This window comes from Pongo abelii, chromosome 10, assembly GCF_028885655.2.
Source record: "Pongo abelii isolate AG06213 chromosome 10, NHGRI_mPonAbe1-v2.0_pri, whole genome shotgun sequence".
In the NCBI taxonomy this organism is placed as follows: Eukaryota; Metazoa; Chordata; class Mammalia; order Primates; family Hominidae; genus Pongo; species Pongo abelii.
In genome coordinates this window covers 33837896-33852131 of record NC_071995.2, presented here as the reverse complement: position 1 = coordinate 33852131, position 14236 = coordinate 33837896, and the positions used below count along the sequence as shown (strand labels likewise).

The 14236-nt window shown below is 37.4% G+C and overlaps 1 protein-coding gene across 12 annotated transcripts in view; it reads right to left on the bottom strand.

Moving 5' to 3' along the window:
* The window catches only part of DNM1L (dynamin 1 like), a 64759-nt gene that overhangs the window by 21694 nt on the left and 28829 nt on the right, over nt 1–14236 (bottom strand). For 11 of the 12 annotated variants that reach the window (XM_024257446.3, XM_024257444.3, XM_024257448.3 and 8 more), the window contains 6 exons: nt 14110–14181; nt 11321–11407; nt 8986–9148; nt 5002–5122; nt 3006–3137; nt 1171–1377 (listed from right to left, as the gene is read on the bottom strand). In XM_024257446.3, coding sequence (XP_024113214.2) covers nt 1171–1377; nt 3006–3137; nt 5002–5122; nt 8986–9148; nt 11321–11407; nt 14110–14181 — 782 coding nt within the window. The remainder of the gene's footprint in view (nt 1–1170; nt 1378–3005; nt 3138–5001; nt 5123–8985; nt 9149–11320; nt 11408–14109; nt 14182–14236) is intronic. The other variant, XM_054527093.2, reaches the window with a different exon arrangement.

The following is a 14236-nucleotide window of genomic DNA, read 5'->3' as shown; positions in this document are numbered from 1 at the left end:
TAACCAATTATAATAGCTTTGTTCTCTTTATTTTCACAATGATTTCCTTTGCTTTGATTAGACACTCTTTTTTTGTTTGTTTTGTTTTGGTAGCCATAGTTCATCTAAATGCAGCTTTTTCTGAACTTTAAAGACAGAATACCAATTTTTTTTTTTTTGAGACAGAGTCTTGCTCTGTTGCCCAGGCTGGAGTGCAGTGGCACAATCTCGGCTCACCACAACCTCCGCCTCACGGGTTCAAGCAATTCTCCTGCCTCAGCCTCCCAAGTAGCTGGGATTACAGCTGCCTGCCACCACACCCAGCTAGTTTTTGTATTTTTAGTAGAGATGGAGTTTCACCATGTTAGCCAGGCTGGTCTCGAACTGACGTCAGGTGATTCGCCCGCCTCAGCCTCCCAAAGTGCTGGGATTACAGGCATGAGCCACTGTGCCTGGCCAGAATCCCATTTTTAATGAACTGAGGTAGCAAAATAATCTTTTTCATTCTTTTAGGAGATAGCTATTGCCAAAGTGAAGGTGTCGATAATACCTAGTCTTGTTATATAATGGGGATGTGGTTTGCAGAAGAATTTTCTTTATAAAATTGAAGTTTCAAGGGATATCAGTGTTTATGCCATTTTTCCAGTTCCAAAATTATTCCATTCCATTCTAGAAATCTGAAGTATGTAACTTGAAATCCTTAATAAAATTTGGATTCAATTAAAAAAAAAAAAAAGATGGAGTTTCAATATGTTGCCCAGGCTGGACTTGAACTCCTGAGCTCAAGGGATTCTCCTACCTCAGCCTTCTGAGTAGCTGGGACTACAGGTGCACACCAACATGTAATTTTGTTTTTATGTTTTATTTTTACTTATCTGCATTTTCTAATTTTTATGAGCAATTATACTGTGTGTACTAAAGAAACAAACACTTTAAAAGCTAAATTAAATATTTTTAAATACTTATTAAAATATTGTTTTAAAAATATGTGACAATTTTACTTTGCTTTACATCATTTACAAAGCATATTTTCACACAACCAGACATCATCCTATTATCTCTACAAAGTCATATTTTTGTTTTATAGAAAATAAATCTTAATCAGATAATCTGAGCTGAAGTCATCTTCACAAAAGGAAAAGTGACCTAGCAATCTAGGTAACCAAATCTACAGAAAAATTTCTTACTTACAGCTCCGAAGTTTCAATATATTTTGCAGTTCCTTCAATAGTGTTACAATATTCTGTGGCAAATTTGGTAATAAGTTGGAGTAAAGTAGCACTTTTATCATCCACAGGTTCACCGTAGCTATTTAGAAGAGACTGATACTGAGCAGCTAGAACATTTATTCTTGTTTTCAACTCTGGTAAACAATCTCTGATGTGATGCATCAGTAACCTAAAAAAGGTTAGAAAGGAAGGATTTAAAAGTAAAATTGTATATTCTAAAGCCCTAAACAAGTCAAATTTTTAAAATGGGGAAAACCTATCAAATAATTTGTCCTGGCAAATGTGATACCGTGAAATATATATTTGGTCTTTGTCTTCATTTCCTGGTAGTCAGCTCCTAAAATCCTTGGACTCTCCAAGAGCATTAAGGGTGTTTAGAGTGTCTTTGCATGCTAATGAGATGACTGGTGGCTGGGGGTCCCTAGATAGCTTCAGGATGGGAGCTGGTCACCAGAACAGCCTCAGAAGAGAGGAGAGAGGCCAAACATTGAGCTGATCACCAATGGCCAATGAAGCTTCCATAAAAACTCAAAAGGACACAGTTCATTGGGTCTTCAGAGAGTTGAACACATGAAGGTTCCTAGAGTGTGGTGTGCCCAGAGAGAGCACGGAAGCTCCACATTCCTTCCCACATGCCCAGCCCTGTGCATCTCTTCATCTGGCTATTTATCTATATCCTTTGTAATATGCTTTACAGTAAGTGGGTATACGCTAAGTAGTGTTTCCCTGACCTCTGTGAGCCACTCTAACAAATTCATCAAACATGAAAAGGGGATCATGGGTACCCTGACTTATAGCCCGTCAGTCAGAAACACAGGCTACAACCTGTGCTTACAACTGGCATCTGACTTGGGGGTTAGTCTTGTGGGACTGAACCCTCAACCTGTGGGAGCTGACGCTATCTCCAGGTAAATAGTGTTAGCACTGAATTAAAGGACATTCAGCTAGAATCCCCTGGAGAATTCCTTGCTTGATGTATGGGGAAAACTCCCCATATATCTGCTCTCAGAAGCATTCTCTGCCATACTGATTAACTGTGTGTGAATAGGAAAAAAACAATTTTGATTGATTTTTCCTAAATAATAAAAGGAAAAAATGCAAATTATTTTCATATTACTGCAATTACCACAGAGAAAATAAGCCACCCAATCAATTCTTCCTATATAATTTTGGTTTCATTGACTTGTCATTTACAATTGGTACCCAGCAAAGTGAAAATCAATCTTATTAAGATCCAAGTCTATCAGTCTTTAGGGAATAAGATAAAAGTAAGAGAAAATGGCTTCCACTTCAGTCATTTATAAATCATCTAGAAAGGTCTTCTAGTCCCACACCATCAGTGGGTATTCAGAATCCAACGTATAGTTATTTCTACAGTGAATAGGAATAAAAGACATGCTATTTCTTTGTTTTTCCATCTCCCTTTCCTGGTAAATAAAACACATTCTAAGTTAAGAATAGATAATGTGAAAATTACAAATTTTAATCAGTTCCTGAAATGCAAAGTGGAAATGAAGTCATCTCTAGTTCTAGCCACAAAACTAAATTAACTGTCAAAATTTTCATAATTAAAACATTTTAAAATCACTTGAACATTCATTCTAGACTACAAGATGATGTAATGTCAACCACCCCAATAAAAACAGAGACACCTACTCTTCAGGAACCTACTATATAAGAAACCATAAGTGAAGCTGTTAGGAATAGTATGAAAATGTAAGGAACTGAAAATGAATGCTCTCAGACACCTGCTGGTAAAAACAAACACATCTCATTTCCAAAAGGTAAAAAAATTACCTGTTTAGAGTCCTAGCAAGATACTTTGTTCCATTTCTATTGGCCAGAGATGGGTATTTCTTTTGAAGAAAAGCATACTCATCACGGATTGAATCAGTTACACTCTTCTTGTTGTTAATATCTAGCTGGCTCCTGAGGTTGAAAAAATAACGAAACTATTCAGCTTAACTGTTGTCCTCTTCCTACCTTAGATGATGACAGCACCAGGCATTGTTCTCTAATACGTGACAGGGACTGTTTTATTTAATTCTCACAATAATTTTATGTGGCAGGTATTATTACCCCATTGTATAGCAAGGAACTGAGGCTCACAAAGACTAACTTACCCCAGGTCACACACTAACTGGCATAGCCAAGACTTGAACTAAGTGAATTATAAGTAACTAGTGCCTAAATAGAGTAGGCCTCATTATTACCATTAACTATAGACAAAAACAATAAGTAACAGGTATAGACAGGTATAAAAATATAAGAGTATCTTAGTCAACTGTATATTTTATCCATGGACAGGGAACTAATTTCTCCCAAAAAATAATTAAGTTAACTTGAAGAACAATCATCCACAAACAACGAACAGTGTCACGCCACCTCCTTGCCTGAAAAAGGAGACAGCTGGAATTGAGAGTGGGGATGGGAGAATGACAGTAGGGATGGAATGGAAGGACATTAAAATAGAAGCAGACAACTGGAATGGATCTTATGTATCAGGCAGTAAAAACATTTTCATTTTCTAAAGGCTTGATTTGAGACCCAAAGACATTAGGTGTCATTTAAACCTACGATGTATCTAGTTTATGGAAGAACTAGGACTATCTCAGATTTCATGATAATTTCAGTGTTTCCTACCATATGAAGGCTTTGGACTAAAAGAGATATTCATCTGAATCCAGCTCTTTCACTACCCACGTGACTTTTGGCTAAATGTATAACCTAAGGTTTCTGATTATAAAATAGACATCAACACCTACCTCAGGGGATGCTGTGAGGATTCCAAGAGATACCATTTGCAAATTGCTCACAGTAGAGTGTCTAAAACGTAATTAGACACTCAATAATAATTTCCTTTTCCCGATTTTTAATATCAACTATTTATAATTAGGATACCTTTAATAAAATTTCTCCAAGTCACATCCTGGAAATTACACAGAATCACTAATGCTAGGGATTAAACCAATCTATTAAAATCTTGCCACCTTTAATTAGACACTCAATACTAGTTTCCTTTTCCCAGTTTTTAATACCAACTATTTATAAATTAGGATACCTTTAATAAAATTTCTCCAAGTCACATTCTGGCAATTACACAGAAGAATCACTAATGCCAGGGATTAAACCAATCTATTAAAATCCTGCCACCTTAAACTCTTTCTCGACTGGGTGCACATTAGATAATTTTTCCCTTACCCAGTACCTCCTCATACATAGCTTAACATGATAGGCAAGAATTCTTAAAGCCTGGCTATTACAACATTTCTTCCATTTTGTGGTATTGTTTACTTTAGAAACATTTTCCAGTAAAAATGTCTATGGGGGCAGGCACGGTGGCTCATGCCTGTAATCCCAGCATCTGGGAAACCAAGGTTGGAGGATTGCTTGAGCCCAGGAAGTCGAGACAAGCCTGGGCAACATGGCAAGACCTCGTCACTACAAAAAAATTAAAAATTAGCCAGGTGTGGTGGTACACACCTGTAGTCTCAGCTACTTGAAAGGCTGAAGTGGAAGGATCACCTGAGCCCAGAGGTTGAGGCTACAATGAGCCACAATCACGTCACTGCATTCCAGCCTAGGCAACAGAGAGAGACCCTATTTCAAAAAAAAAAAAAAAAAATTCTTTCTCTTTTCTCCCTTTAGGGCAACGGATTCTTTAGCAATACCAAGATCATAATAAAAGGGAGAAAAAATATAGTACAGTATCACATTTCAAACAGATTTTAGAAATTCAGACTTGCTCTGAAGTGAGAATGCTACCAATTCTTATCCCATTCTAACTGCTAACCTGTTAACTACTCCAATTATTCCAAGTTTGACTGGAATAACCCTTCCCATCAATACATCCATGGCATCAGTACCCGCATCCATGAGATCAAGTTTAGTGATTACAGCTAGGGTTCTGCGACCTGGTAAATGCAAAAAGAGAAAAGGGCAAAGAAAAGAAAGAAAGAAAACGATCCATTAAATAAAACTATTTAGTATTAATAAAGGAAAACCCTCATCTATAATCCCACTTAGTATTACCTCTGTCATCATTTTGGTAATGCCTTACTTACCAGTGCTTTTTTAAAAATAATGTTAAACATTGTGTACAATTTTTTAAAACATTTTTGCCGGGCACGGTGGCTCACGCCTGTAATTCTAGCAGTTTGGGAGGCCAAGGCGGGCGGATCACCTGAGATCAGAAGTTCAAGACCAGCCTGACTAACATGGTAAAACCCCATCTCTACTAAAAATACAAAAATTAGCCGGGCATAGTGGCAGACACCTGTAATCCCAGCTGCTCGGGAGGCTGAAGCAGAATTGCTTGAACCCGGGAGGCAGAGGTTGCAGTGAGCTGAGATCGTGCCATTGCACTCTGGCCTGGGTGACAGAGCAAGACTCCGTCTAAAATATATATATAGTCTATATATATATAAAGTATACCTAGTATATATATAAAAAATAGATTTTTTTCACATGTAATTTTTTGTTGACTCTTAGGGCTATTTTGTAAGCATTTGAAAAATCTGTATAAAATTTACATCCAGGTGATATGGCCCATGCCTGTAATCCCAACACTTTGGAAGGCCAAGGCGGACAGATTGCTTGAACCCAGGAATTCGAGACCAGTCTGGGCAAAGTGGTGAAACTCTGTCTCTACAAAAAATAGAAAACTTAGCAGGGTGTGGTAGTCCTAGCTACAGGTGAGGCTGAGGTGGGAGAATCACCTGAGCCCAGGTCAAGGTTGCAGTGAGCCGTGACTGCACCACTGCACTCCACCCTGGGCAATGGAATGAGACCCTGTCTCAATAAACAAAAATTAAAATAAAAATATTTACTCTTTTTTGGTGTACAGTTCTAACAGTTTTGACAAATGCCAAGAGATATGTCACAACCAACTCAAGACATTGCCGCCCCCCCCACCAAATTTTCTTATGCTAACCAATCAAACCAGTTTTCCATTCCTAGTTTTGCCTTTTCTAGAATGTGTTATATAAACAAAATCAGATAGTACATAATCTTTTGAGTCTGACTTCTTTCATTTAGCATAATGCATTTGAGATTCATCCGTGTTCTTGTATATTAATAGTCCATTCCTTTTTATTGCAGAGTAGTGTCCCATTGTATGGAATGTACTATACTTTAGTTTCACTCCCCATCTGAGAAATATGTGAGTTATTTCTAGTTTTTGAAAATTATGAATAAAGCTGCTGTAGACATTTGCATATAGTTTTTTATATGAAAACTGGTTCTCACTTAACATGGTTAAACACCTAGGAATGGGACGGCTAATTTAACTTTATAAGAAACTGCCAGACTGTTTCCCAAAATGACTACACCACTCCCACCAGCAACATGTGAGAGTTCCAACTGCTCTGCATAGTGTACAATTTTACCTATGGTATTTTTCAGTTATAAGCATTTTTCTTTTTTTTGAGACATTGTCCTACTCTGTCGTCCAGGCTGAAATGCAGTGGCACAATCTTGGCTCACTGTAACCTTTGCCTCCAGAGTTCAAGTGATTCTCATGTCTCAGCCTCCCCAGTAGCTGGGACTACAGGCATGCACCACCATGCCTGGCTAATTTTTGTATTTTTAGTAGAGATGGGGTTTCACCATGTTGGCCTGGCTGCTCTGGAACTTCTGGCCTCAAGTGATCCGCTCACCTCAGCCTCCCAAAGTGCTGGGATTACAAGTGTGAGCCACCATGCCCAGCCTACAAGCATTTTTCTGTATCGCTACAAATTTACAAAATCATCCTTTTTAATTATTTCATATTTTATTATTGTAATTTACTTAATCCTTCCAACTGCTGGCCATATTGTTTCTAATTTTTTATACTATAAATAATACTGAGCCGGATTATTTCCTTATGATGTATTACTAGATTATGATTAGTAATCAAGCCAGGTGCAGTGGCTCACTCTTGTAATCCCAACACTTTGGGAGACTGAGGTGGGAAGATCACTTGAGCCCAGGAGTGCAAGTTTGCAGTGAGGCATGATTGTGCCACTGCACTCCAGGCCTGTGCAACAGAGTGAGACCCTACGTCCAAAAAAAAAAAAAAAAAAGATTAGATTAAAAATATGACAATATCTATGACTCAAGGGTCAGTTTAGAATAGAGTTTATACATATAAAATGCTTAACAGGTTTTTTGTTTGTTTGTTTGTTTGTTTTTTACAAAGGTCTGGCTCTGAGCCCAGGCAAGAGTGTAATAGCATGATCTCGGCTCACTGCAACCTCTGCCTCCCAGACTCAAGCCATCCTCCCACCCCAGCATTCCAAGTAGCTAGGACCACAGCCCAGTGCCACCATACCCAGCTAATTGTTTTTTGTTTTTTTTTTTAATAGAGATGAGCTCTCACTTTGCTGCCTAGGCTGGTCTCGAACTCCTGAGCTCAAGTGATCCACCCACCTCGGCCTCCCACAAGTGCTTGGTATTATGGGCACGAGCCACTGAGCCCAGTCTACTTTAAATAATAAAAATAAAATATAAATAAACTCTTTGATATACTTTATCTTTTAACTGAAATGAACATTATTTACTCAAGTGGTAAAAACAAGTTTCTTACAAACTTGAAATATAAAATTTTGGGGCCAAGCGCAGTGGCTCACACCTGTAATCCCAGCACTTTGGGAGGCCGAGGTGGGCGGATCACGAGGGCAGGAGATCAAGACCATCCTGGCTAACATGGTGAAACCCCGTCTCTACCAAAACTACAAAAAATTAGCCAGACGTGGTGGCAGGCACCTGTAGTCCCAGCTACTCAGGAGGGTGAGGCAGGAGAATGGCGTGAACCCAGGAGGCAGAGCTTGCAGTGAACCGAGATCGCGCCACTGCACTCCAGCCTGGGAGATAGAGCAAGACTCCATCTCAAAAAAAAAAAAAAATTGTTAAAGTGACCCCGCTTATGGGAATTTTTATTGGCAGTCTTAGCACTATTTCCTATCAAATTTTTATTTGAAATTATTCTTCAAAGCAGGGAAAGAAAAACATGACACAACCTTCAGACCCTCTGAATAGTAAGGTGAAAAAAATGGTTTCTATATGAGGCCATGCATACATTTGTTAGCAACAATAGTAACCACTCTCTTACAAGCTAGCATTTTATATATACTATGAGATGTGCACTACATCATTAGTCAAGCATCAGTGACCCACAGTATGAACTAATCCTTGGGGCTAAAATGCTTCATGAAAGGATTTTACCTTCATTTCTAAAAATCCCCTGTGCCTTGAGCATGTCTAAATATTTTCTACCTCTGCAGAATGTAGATACCATAATTTTCTACTGTACCATAATAATCTACAATGATTATCTACTGTGTTTTTTGTTTTTTTTTAACAGACAGAGTCTATGTTGCCCGGGCTGACTTTGGGCTCCTGGCCTCATGCAATGCTCCCATCTCAGCCTTCTGAGTAGCTGGAACCGCAGGCACATGTGACCACACCTGGCTATGTTATTTATTCTTAAAAGTCAGCCATTCAAATACCTAGGTCGCAAAACAAGAAATCCTTTTTGCAAAGCCACTGTATTATTTTTAAATTATTAGGTAACCATTACAAATAAAGATGTGAAATATTTTCGTCTAGTCTGTATAGCAACTTAATCACCTTATTTTCTGTCAGAATTTCTATTTTTATAAACAAAAATAGGAAAGCATTATCTTTTAAATTTGTATTCACAACTAGAGATACTGTTTTTAAAGAGAAAAATTCCTTTCTCAAGGGTAGATTTACCATTGTAAAATAAGCATCTCATTAAATTAACATCTGTCCTTACCATCTGGATCTACCTCTCTTGAAATTTTAAGTGCCTCTGATGTTGCCATATCTGTATTAGCAGCAGTGACAGCGAGGATAATGGAATTAGGGTTACTGATGAACCGAAGAATGAGCTCTCTGATTTGAAGCTCAATATCCTTAGGTTGATCACCTACAGGCACCTAAACCAAACAGAGATGAGCAAGGAACTAATAATTAAAAATCAACTCAGCTTTTTTACCCACATTTAATCCACAGAATATAGGTATATCCATTTACAAATAGTTAAAATAAAAATAAAGACATTACAAATACTACAATGGTATTTATGAATCTGGTAATGTGTCAAGTCTCAAAGTGTAACTCTTGCGAATATCAAAAGTTGATTTAATACAATCCCATGTTAAGAACTGGTCAATGTTGATTGGCTAGATACAAATTCATTCATTCATTCAATTACCAAGTGTTTACTGGCAGCCTACTCTATTTCAGGCACTTTTCTGAACGTGATTTCAGGTCATGTCAGATTATGTTACAGTAGTGAATTTTAAAAAGACCAAACTTTCTGCCTTCATAGAACTTATGTTTTAGTAATAACAGGCATATAATAAACAAAAACATATATATAGTATCCAGATGGTGGTAAGGGCTGTGGGAAAATAAGGCAGAACAGCAGGCTAGGGAATGATTAGAGAGTTTTTTTTTTTTTTTTTTGGAGACAGGGTCTCACTCTATCACATAGGCTGGAGTGCAGTGGTGCGATCATAGCTCACTGTATCTTCGAACTCCTGGGCTCAAATGATCCTCCTGCCTCAGCCTCCCAAAGTGCTAGAACTACAAGCATAAGCCACTGCACCTGGCCATTAGGATTATGATTTTAATGTTTTAAATTGGATTATCTTTTTAAATAGAGTAATCAGGGAAACTTCACTGAGACAACTGACACTTAAGAGAATGAGCAGAAATTAAGCCAATAAGGGAGAGATAACATACAGACATCTGGGGGAAGAACATTCCAAAGAGAGTGAATAGTAAGGGCAGGAGGCTGAAGCAAGAGGAGTTAGGAGAAGAATAGGGACGTAACAAGTAGATACTTTAGACCTCTGTAGTAACTTGGGCTTTTACTCTTAGTGAAATGGGAGAGGTTTTAAGTCAAGGAATGACAAGGAACCAGAGAGGTTTTGAGCCAAGAAATGACACAATCGAATTTTCACTTTAATCGTATCACTGTCTACTAAGATGAGATCACGAGGACAACCTATTATTTATTATTGTGCAGTAATCCAGGTAGCATGATAATGGCTAGATCAGGACAGTAAATATGAATTTATAAAACACGACTGAGTTCCGGATATACTGTAAAGGTAGGAAGAGCCAAGAGGATTTGCTGGCAGGAAGTGGGATGTGGGATAAATTAGTGTCAAGGATGACTACAAACTCTGGCTAAGCAATTGGTAGAATGAAGTTGCCATTTATTTATTTATTTAGAGACAGGGTCTCACTCTGTTGGCCAGGTTGGAGTGCAGTGATGCAATCATAGCTCACTGTAGCCTCAAATTCCTGGGCTCAAGCAATCCTCTTGCCTCAGCTGGGACTACATGCATGCACCACCATGCCCAACTAATTTTTGTATTTTTTGTAGAGACGTGGTCTCCCTATGTTGCCCAGGCTGGTCTCAAACTCCTGGGCTCAAAGAATTCCTCCCACCTTGATCTCCCAAAGTGCTGGGATTACAGGATAAGCCACCATGCCAAACAGAGATGGGCAAGGAACTAATAATTAAAAATCAACTCAGCTTTTTTATGAGTTGCCAATAAATGGCATGAGTTGCCATTTATTGCGATGGGGGAAGACTATAGAAGGACCAAATCTAGTTGAGGAACAGGTCAGAAATTCGGTATTACAGTGTGAAATGTCTATTAGACATTTAAGTGTATATGTCGAATAGCAACTAGATATACAAGTCTGGAGATATTTGAATGCCGTCAATATACAGAGCCTTACGTAGTTAAAGCCATAAAATCTGATGAAATCATCAAGGGGAAAGTGTACCTAGAGAAAACAAGAGTTCCATAAACTGAGCTCTGGGGCACTTACTGTTTAGACATTGGGGAGATGAGAAGAAACAGCAAAAGAGACTGAAAAGGAGTGGCCAGTGAGACTGGAGATAAACCTGTAGAGTGTGGTATCCTGGAAGCCAAGTAAAGAAAGTGTTTCAAGGAGAAAGGAGGGCTCAACATTATCAAATGCTGCTAACAGATCAAAGTGATTGCAAAAAGAAGCTGATTATTCTCATATGGGATGTCAATGAAGTGAAAGCAACCTGACCAAATCTACAACTATTCCTTCCTTACCTTGGTCATTCCTGGCAAATCCACAAGTGTCAAATTGACAACGTTGGGTGAAAAAATCTTAAGATGAATTGGTTCAGGGCTTACTCCCTAGAAATAAATTTTAAAATATATTAAAATTTCAATGAACTATGAAGTAATAAACTTCATTTCAAGTACATAGACATTAATGCTTTTAAAAATGAATTAAATCATGATCCCTAAAACTTTTTTTTAACAATCAAAACCTGATGAAACACATGGGAAGTCAGGTAGCCAGCCATATTAACAGGTTATAATCCTACCTCTATCCCTGTATCATATTATATGTACATGTATTATATACCATGTATTATTTTACACTCTTTTCTCTTGATTATAAACATAAACTTTTCCTTTGTTTTTTTTTTTTTGAGACAAGGTCTCACTCTGTCACACAGGCTGGAGTGCAGTGGTGCAATCATGGCTCACTGCAGCCTCAAAATCCTGGGCTCAAGCAATCCTCTTGCCTTAGCCTCCTGAGTAGCTGGGACTACAAGGCGTGCGCCACCATGTCCAGATAATTTCTTTTTTATGTTTTGTAGAGACCGGGTATTACAATGTTGCCCAGGCTGGCATATGCCATTCCTTAAATATGTTTAATAGATTTAGTGCTGAATAAAAGAATAATGTATTCCTCACTATCCAAATTTATGAGGTTCCGAGTTCAGAGGATAAGGCATAGATAACAAGTTGTCCAAATCAGCCTGGTTCCTGATCTTTGAATATCAAGTGGCAAGAATGTATACAGTAAGAGATTCCTCAAGAAGTTTATCTAACTCTTTAATCTCTAGTAAGAATTTGGATAGTGAGAAATACATGTATTTTCTCTCCTGCAGACTAAGATTACTGCGTAGGCTCCCTCCTCTTCACCACTGGCCCTCTGCAAGTATTAAGATTGAATCAACCACATGTAAAAAGACACTTATGAGATGTTTATACCCTGTCTTTGTACATGCCCTTCTTTAGCCTTTAATATATCCTCTCATCATCTGTTTAACTACCTTACGTTTTCCCTCATTAACCCACTGAAAATTCTAATTTCCCAGCAAGTTTTTAATATCTTTTACTCCACATTCCCTATACAATTACATTTGCTATTTTAGATTACTCTGTGCTATTTTTCCATTATAAATACTCCAGTGTTCCAAAGCCAACAAATGTCACTATCTGGCATACCTACTTAGGTTGTATATTTCTCAGGATCTTTATTGCCATGGCATTCCCCTATCAGTCCAATACAAAGCTCTGCCCAATGCCTTTGCAACTCCAATCTCACAGACATTTTAAATCCTTCAGGGCTATATGTTAGGCATATGCAGTCATTTACATATTTTGACATAAAAATTATATAAGATCAAAATATCATTTACTTCATTACATACGTGATTTGGGAAAGAAGAGATGTTTCATAGATTTGGGGTTGGGGGACTTTTCATCTTTTAGACACTGTGGATGAAAAGCTGCTAGGTAAGTAAATTATATCCTCAACATAAATTAAACATCTTGTAGGTATATAGACTCAATCTTTAATGACATTCAGTTTAGTGTAACTAAAAACATTTCTGAATCACCACAACACTCTAAATTCTGGTACTGTGTAAAATTACCACCAATTGCTGAGTTCAGTAAGTAAATGGGGACTGTAGGAGAGAGAATTCAGACTGATGTTATGATCAATAACATTCCAAAAGCCGAAAATATCCCTGATATAATTAGAGGAATGACGATAAGCTAATCTAGTTTCTGGCCACTTTTTCAACCCCTTCTACACAACATGGTTGCTAGAAATTCAGGGAAGTATGGCAACAGTAGCAGTAGCTCAAAGGTAACCAGCCTAGAGTTCAACAATGAACAAAGCTCAGTCAGTCACTGTAACAGCAACAAATATCCTGAACAGTCATAAAGGTTAACATGACTCTAAAAATGCCTTTCTGTCAGGAAATAATCTTTTGGCATAGTAACTGGCAGATACAAGGATTCAATATTTGTTGAATATTAGTACTAGGCTAGGGCCCACTTGTGGGATTAAATGTGCCTCTGGATAATATAAGAATGGAGCTAAGAACAAAAAAGGAAGGGAAATAAAAATTTCAAGAGATATATATAAAAAATATAAAGAGAAAAATAACAGGAATAAAGAAGAGAGAAGACAGAAGACAGCAGGATTCAGGCAAGGCAGTGATAGTACCTAGTGTCAAGATTAACAGTATCTTAAGACACATAACTTACTTTACATTCTCACAATCTCAGAAAATAAGAAAACCAGTTGCTAATGTATTATTTTCATTTTCACTAAAAAAAAGAAAAAAAAAATCCCACTTTGTCTCTCTTTGCTTTCATAAGCAAATCTAGCCATACACAGGTAAGAAAAAGAACTCCTCAAAAGATACATATATAAGTGATACAATGCTTCCTGAGTTAGAGTACAATCAATCCATCAGAAAAAGATAACTTACTGTAGCAATACTAAGTAGAATTATATAATAATGTGGCATGTACATGACAGGAACAAGAATAAACATCTAAATAAAATATTTGATTTATATGAAAGCTTTAAGAAAGAAAAGGGATTTTAAGCAAAGTTCTATATATCTGTGAAAATACTCCATTTGTTTCAAAGTCCATTATGAATTTACAATGTCCATCGCTTCTCGGCCTTTTGGCTAAGATCAAGAGTATGAATTTACAATGCCCTTCACATATTATGTACAGAATACCTCAATTATATATTTACTGATGCTTATGCCTTCTAGCTCTAAAAAGATGCCTACCTTATTATTTCCTGAAATTCTTTCTGTTTCATTTTCAATTTCTTGTCGAATTTCATCAAAATCCGTGTAAAGCTAAAAATTTTTGAAATAAAAAAGCATAATATTCAAAATAAGATCAAAAGTTCTT